General features: G+C 41.5%; 1 protein-coding gene across 6 annotated transcripts in view; it reads right to left on the bottom strand.

Annotated features, from left to right (window-relative positions):
- The window catches only part of SLC23A2 (solute carrier family 23 member 2), a 71052-nt gene that overhangs the window by 24809 nt on the left and 38427 nt on the right, over positions 1-7816 (bottom strand). For all 6 annotated transcript variants that reach the window (XM_035898915.1, XM_035898916.1, XM_035898920.1 and 3 more), the window contains 3 exons: positions 7493-7591; positions 1624-1740; positions 204-361 (listed from right to left, as the gene is read on the bottom strand). In XM_035898915.1, coding sequence (XP_035754808.1) covers positions 204-361; positions 1624-1740; positions 7493-7591 — 374 coding nt within the window. The remainder of the gene's footprint in view (positions 1-203; positions 362-1623; positions 1741-7492; positions 7592-7816) is intronic.

Here is a 7816-nt window from a genome sequence, read left to right as displayed (position 1 = left end):
TGCGCTGTGTCCCCCACCACTGAGACAAGCCAGGATGCCGCTGGCCCCCTTGGCCACCTGGGCAACCTGCTGGCTTATATTCAGCCGCCTGTTGACCAACCCCCCCAGGGCCTTTTCCGCTGGGCAGCTTTCCAGCCACAAATCCCAACAGAAGTCTAGTCTTATCACCATCTCAACAATTAGAAACAAGTCCCGAATCTCACCTGCACCCAAAAGTTGTTTGTAACAATGTAGTGATGCCCACGCAGAAGAAAATGGTCCCAATCAACTGGCTGGTAGCCCACTGGTCAAATCCAACACACATGGCATCAGCTAGCAAAAAGGGCACTGCTATAGTTCCACTGAAACATGTTAAGTAATGCTGTGAAGAAAAAAATGATTTGTCAGTACTGCAGCCAATATTAATAAGTAAGTAAATTTATGACCATCTTTTCTTTTGCATTGGCTATTTTTGCTTTTTAATTATTCACCAAAGCTCTCACTTCCTGATCCTTAGCATTTCTTCAGGTATTTCCCTTCCACATCAAGCTGCCACTAGCCGGTTGCTAATGATCACTATTTCTGTAGGATAAACTAGGTTATTTACATAGCTACGTGGCTACTGTTCTGGATGAGGAAGTATCTAGGTAACTGTGCTGAAAACAGCTTCTAACTCCGATAAATAACTCCATTCACTTTCAACCAGGTGAAAAACCATTAGCTTACAAATGAGCTTAGAGCACACACACACTAGGCTGCAAATAAGCTCTGAAGTACCAGGAACCAGGTACTCATTAATTCTTTTTCAATCCAAATACATTAAGCAAACAAACAAACACGAGTCTCTATATTTCACAATGCAAGTAAAAATACAATCCCTACAGAACTGCCTGTCCTTGAGGAAAGACAGAAATAAAAAAGGATGCTTTGGAATGTTATTTGTTTGGAGATCTCAACATACTTTACAGATATTAACAAATTCTCAGCATTCCTGTGGGACAGATACTATTACCACTCAAGAGAGAAAGGAGATGAAACGAGCTGTTCTGCCTCACATGAGTGGCTGAGCTGCTCACCCCTACAGTCCTGCTCATAGCAGGAAGCACACGCTCGCACTCCGAGGAGCACAGATTTTGCCTGCCCCACTTATTAGCGAGTCTACAGGTCCAGGATGATGCTGTCAAGCTTGCAGAATTGAAATGACTGCAGTGGCAGCTTTAATATTCAAGATTTCAGGACTTAACCATTATCTCTCTTCATCTCTAATTCCAGAGGTGCCAAAATGACACTTTCTGAAGCTTACCACTTAGCATTTGCTCACTTATTTACTAGCAGCAGCTTAGAAGACTAAATATTTAAGTGAATCTCACAAACGCACAAGCCAGCAAACAATAATTTAGATCATTATCAACACAGTAATCTTTGTGATCAACTTCAGAAGAAACTATTTTAACACTTCCTTCAAACATGTGAGAGCGTGGGAAGAATAAAATGATCACATACGCAAATGCAATGAACTACAGAGAAAACGTTAAACAGAGAAAATATTGTACCTGTTTACATATGGAGAGAATATATTCTCAGATAAATTCTCAGAAATATTCTCATAAACAGTGAAAATATTATACTTGTTTTAAAACATACCTGTAACCCTAAAAATATGCAGAGATACCAAGGAGGAACGTCTTCGATAGTGTAAATCATGTCAGTTCTCTGTGCGTCTAAACTGCCGCTGCTGTCCAGCGTCTCTGCCAAAGAGCTCTGTTTTGGTAGGGAGGGTTAAAGGTGGGGAGGACACAAAGGACAACAGTAGGTTACTGTTACATACAAATAAACTGAATTTGAACTATCAGGCAATTCCCAGGTACTCCAAGGCTGGTATAATTCTCCCAAGCAATATTGATATGTTACATTTTTAAAGCTTTTTATCTCTGATGACGAGCTCATCTCCAGCCGTAGCTACTGCACACATTCACTTCTATAAGCCACTCCCCGCTTATTTACACTAACACAGCAATTGTTTGTTTATGATATAACCGACCTGGCAGCCAAAAGGTGCCCAAAACCTGGGATTATCATGACAGAACTGTTTATTTAAAAAAGACAAAAAAAGAAAAATAAAGAATTGGAACTAAGTAGAAGACTCAACAACGGCCATTTTCAAAGCAAAATGGCCATCCTTGCATAAGAGACCAAAATCACAGGCAAGAAAGTTCCTCATTATGGTAATTGCTTCCCTGCTTAATTCTTACACAATTTCAGTCTTGGTTAACCTTTTTTAGCCACAAGTTTTATTATTTTTGCTTCCACCCCACATTCAAGCAGTCCAGAAAAATGGTCATCATTATAACTGAATACATCCGCAGCCAATTTGTATTAGTCAAGTGGACTTCCTCCAAACCTACAGGAATTTAAGCAAGACCACATTCTGGCCTACCATGTGCCCTTATTCGCAGAGAGCTAACAGACAACTGACCACACGTATTCACGCATCAAAATCCCTGCAGATTTTTCATTAAAACAAGATTCAACTCAATCATTTCTGCTTTACAACTACATGGAATAATTTCTTTCAAACTCTCTGGTTTTGAAATTCCTGAGAACAAAACAACAATGCTCCAAAGCCCAAATACCAACAACAAAAACAGGAGGAAGTATCAGATTTTATCATTTCAGCTCAAGTAACCAAAAAATACCTTATATAACTACTGTTCTGACCTAATCCACACTAGGACATAACAAACTCATGTGACGTAGCCTTACACAAAGACTGGGAACTTTGCCAGACTCGTGACTTTGCCTCAAGTGGTCTGTACTTCTTCTTCAAAAAAAAAAATCACAACACATCCACAGATTATTCTTAGATAATGCCCATTTGGTTTATTGCCTACAAGGCCAGGGAAGCCAAACTGACCTATGGTACTTCCCTCTTGCCTCTGATTTTTGTTGAGAAAACAAATGCCACTGGGTTAATTCAAATTCAGGGAGTGTAAGTGACCACACTGCTATGGAAAGGCCGAGGGTGTTACAGTGGAAAAGCAAAGTACAGGAACACTAGTTTCAGAAAACTCTAACAACATTAAGCACCGAGCAATCTGCTCACCAGGGTTAGTTTAAATAAGGTACAGGTCCTAAACAGAGGAATAAGGGAAATTGGTCGCTGCACAACTCATCTTGCCAATTTGCAGCACCGATGTAATTTTTTAATTGACTGAAAAATGAAAGACCACTCTCCTGGCCTGATTCTCTAAAAAACAAGAAATAACAAAACCCCAGGAACTTGAGTTTTAGAGCTTCACCTCATACCGGAGAGAGAGCACTGAGCAGCAGTAAACCTGTACACATCTTGTCTCTAACTGGGACTTAGGAAAAAATGTGTGCACCCTCATGTCAACGCAATTATGTGTAGATCCAAGGCAGGGCACAAAGTGGCTGGCCCACAAAGACAGGCAGAGGAGGAAGACTCAACAGCCAACGTCGTTATGGACAAACAGCGGGACATTTAGGAGAAGCCTCTAATGATGCTAAGAACCTGCTCAGGAAAAGAAAGATTCACCCGAAGAAGCTCCTGTGCTAATTTCTGTTGTTATAAAGCAGTTTTGTTAACCTTTCCCCAGAGACTATACACACACACACACGTGTATATATATATTAAAAAAAAAAAGTGTGTGTATGATTGCCTCACCTCTCCTCAATTTCACTGCAACACACGTTCCACCTGAGAACTTTGCTCATCAGTGATATGGCCTGTTTATTCAACATTTTGACTAAGAGGTTATCATACACTTACAGGGAGGCAGAGGTCATGAAGGAAGAGAAAGAATGGTTACAACATCTGCCCGTGAGGTAGGAACAGAGAGGTATCAGCAGAAATTCACTGTTTGCTTCACAAATCACGTCAACATTAGCTCGCTGAAGCCACTCAAATAGCAGCACAGATTTAGCAGAACAAACTGGGGATAGTTCCCCACCCAACTGCAGCGTGAAAAGATAAAACACCTACCACCACACGCTGAGCAACCTGCAATACCCCTTCCAAGGACAGGCAGAAACTGGATTTTCAAAGTTCATGACATTCCCATGCAGGATACCAGATTCTCTAAAAATCCAGGAAGTGATCTGAGCAGATTGGTGGCTCTGTTCTGGCTCCTGCCTTTTGAAAACCCATCTTTTGGCCTCTTTTGTAGCTTTTCTAACTTTGCCAATATCCAGTAGCTACCTAACTGTTCCACTTTGTGCCACACACTATTTTTCTTCATTGGACTGATGAGGTTGCATCAAGTACATTCCTTAACTTTTCCACCAGCTATTATATTATATTTTATTTTATTATGTTTCCCCTTGTCTTTGGGCAGCAGAAATCAGAAACACTGACCTGTTTCTACCAGGAAGACAGAGCACATGCAGCAAGTTTATTAGTCCTCTCAGAGCTTTTGTATGTGATGACATTTATGCCTACCTTTGTCTGCAAAGAACAAAAAGATCAGCAGGCACCAGGCCTAGGAACAAGTCATAGAATCATAGAATCGTCTAGGTTGGAAAAGACCTTTAAGATCATCAAGTCCAACCGTTAACCTAACACTGCCATCCCACCCCCAAACCCTGTGCCCGGCTGTTAAATCCCCCCAGGGCTGGGGACTCCCCCCCTCCCCGGGCCAGCCCCTTCCAGCCCCTGACAGCCCCAAGGGGAAGGAATTGTTCCCCATGGCCAACCTCACCCTGCCCTGGCACAACTTGAGGCCGCTGCCCCTCGTCCCATCGCCCCTTCCCTGGGAGCAGAGCCCGACCCCCCCGGCTCCCCCCTCCTCTCAGGCAGTTGTAGGGAGCGACGAGGGCTCCCCTCAGCCTCCTCTGCTCCAGGCTGAACCCCCCCAGCTCCCCCAGCTGCTCCTCGTAAGACTTGTGCTCCAGACAAGTCAGCTCGTCCACGGCATGTAGAAAGCTCTCTTTGGGCGCAGACTGACAACTGCTAACCAATTCAAGCTCTCCTTTAGAGAGTGAAGCTTATAGGTCTTCCAACAAAAGAATTTCAAACTGTAAGGTGTAATTGTCATAGCAATGTCTGCCCTACACAGTGAAGTGGTCGGATAAAAAAAAATTCAGGATACTCCTCATTCCTGCCAAAAGCCAGACTTACTCTGTACTGGAAGAGGAAGCTTTCACCTTCGTCAAACCTTTAGCAGATAATGGCTAAAGGGAACCAACAGAAAAGAGACCAAGACCAAACAAGGAGGAATTTGAGAAGTAGGGTGAGGTCCGGCTATCCTGCCGCTAAGTCACTGGGTAGTCACTGGCCCTTTCATATCTCGTGCATGTGCCTGCTGGTTTATATACTGACTACGTGCTGGTGCTTGCCAAGAGTGCCATAGTGTGCTGTAGGGAACTGCTGGGAACCAACTGCACCTTTTTGAATGACATACTGATCAGAGACTAATTCCTTTTTTCTATTATTTTTAATTGGGCAAATGTGGGACAACTCTAAAATGTAAAAAAGCACAGACTAAGTATCAAAATCCAACAACAAACACCACCAACAGTGCAAGATGAAAGCTCTGTTATCAAGTATAAGTGGGAAGGACCAAAACAAAACTGATTAACTGCGGGGAATAAGGCCTTTCCTAATACCTTAAATAAAGAGCAGACAACATGTGCAAATTAATTCTATTAAGCAATAAGCAACATGGTATTGTTTATTTTATAGTGATGCAGCAAGACAGTTATTTCTCATCTGGGCTAATAGTTTATTGTTTCAGCTAACAAATATTGTCAGAAAGTGTAAGCACTGGGCATCCTCCACCAATTAAGTACATTTCAGTCCTCTTTGTTAAAGGCTTTTTATTCAAGGTCTTTCTTTTGCTTTTTTGGGGAATGATCTCTCAAGAGGAATGGAAAGCCAAGAATAAGCATGCTTCACACACACGTTTATTTTAAGTGAAAAGCAGGATGTTTGCCTAGACTACCAGAAATACTATCTTAATACCTGAGGCTCTTAATTGCTACATCCCCTCCTTTCACTGTTCATTCATTGTAAGCCACAGCAAAGCTGTAGCCCAAGCAGATTTGGTTGATGAAAAGCTCATGGTCTCTTTAAGGTGAATTATCATTTACAGTTCTGATCATATGGATCAAGTGGAAGGGAGGAAAAGACACGCTTGGTAAAAACAGGCCATGAAGACATGCTTTCATGTCTAGAGATCGCTAATCTTAGTTGCACAATTTCATCCCAACACCTTTTGCTCAAGGCTTTTATCAGATTGTCTCTCTCCACACTAGTCTGAGCATGCTCCAAAAATCAGCCATTACAGACATATGCATGTCAACAGTTGCCAAAATTTGTCCATTAAAATATCACCGGGATCAAGATGGTAGTAGAGATGTATTTCAGACATACAGGCAGACTATCTCCAAGAGACAGAGTACATGAAGGCACATCATGGCATTCAGAATATTCTTTTAAAATGTAACACCAAAAGACCTCCATCAGAATCACCTGTTTAGAGGACACTGTAAATCCAAAATTCAGAAGTGAATTTTGATGTCCAAGTTAGAAAAACTTAACTACACCCTTTGGTATCATCCTTGCCCCAACGGAAATTACAGCCTCAAAGAAATGAGCATCACAATGCGTTTGCTTGGAACCAAGAGAGTTTTGTTCTTGTTTCAGCTAGGACATTTGAAAAGTTTGGTCAAAGTGAGGCTTTTCGGAGGTAAGACTTAACCACAAAGCCAATTAAATACAAACATTTCAGAAGGTGCTCTTCAGATTTACTGTAATCCTCTTCCTTATTTTTAACAAAAGCTTAGATTCATGCTGTCTCTTCTTGCAAGATTATTATCAAACAGGCTTTAGGAATGATGGAGTTGAGAAAAAAAAGCTGGAAAAATCACAACAAAATTGGTCATCCTTTTAGGCCTCAGCTGGGTCTTTCTCAATAGATAAGACACAATCATCGTTATCCTACGAAAAAACGTTCACGGGTTTTTATGAAAAGACCTGAACTTTGCTCACAAAGCTGTCACTAAATAATAATAAGCAGCCCCTTGCTTGAAAGAAGGATTAAAAAAATTAAATTTATGAGGCTGGAGCTTGGAAGAAATTGGGAAAGAGAGTGGGAAAGATCCTACTTTTGACGGTGCTCAACACTACCACTTTACAGGACTAAATGCAGAAAAAGTTAAGAACTGAAGAACAGAACAGAATGACCAAGAAAACCATGCAAAAGGCCAATGGAAATGAAGAAATCAAAAAAATTGCATATTATGAATTTTGGTGGCAGGTCAAAGTGCATTAACTGCTTCTAACGTTTGCTGAGTCATTCCCTGCATTCTGCAACCAAAATGTGTGACCAGAAGAGTCATGAGGACAGAACTGCCTGAAGCCTGATCTGAATCTGCAAGTCAGCATGTTTGATTAGAGAAAGAACATCTCTCAGCCAAGTAAAACTGATGTGGACAAATAACAGAACTGAATAGGCAAGAATGAGTTCTCACCTAGAAGGACACCACCACATACCTTTTCTGCTATCCCATTTTCTGTAGTATAGATGGCCATCAACTCTGTGTCTTCTGTATCCTGATCACCGCTGGATGTTGCCCCACCATTTATCACGACCTTAAAAATAAAACAACAAAAAAAAAGAAACATGAGGTCTTAAAATAAACATTTGCTCTGCAATCATACCTCATGTCACTCAGTTTTCTCCCTTGGCACCTGACGTCTGCCTTTGGCATTTTGTCAGAAAACATTACAAGCATGGCAAGCAATCATTTCTGTAACAGCAGGTCTAGGGATGTACAGAAACTTGAAAGACATCACATACAGCTCCTCAAAGCCTGG

This window comes from Egretta garzetta, unplaced genomic scaffold, assembly GCF_000687185.1.
Source record: "Egretta garzetta isolate BGI_Z169 unplaced genomic scaffold, ASM68718v1 scaffold238, whole genome shotgun sequence".
Lineage (NCBI taxonomy): Eukaryota > Metazoa > Chordata > Aves > Pelecaniformes > Ardeidae > Egretta > Egretta garzetta.
This window is presented reverse-complemented; position numbering and strand designations above follow the sequence as displayed.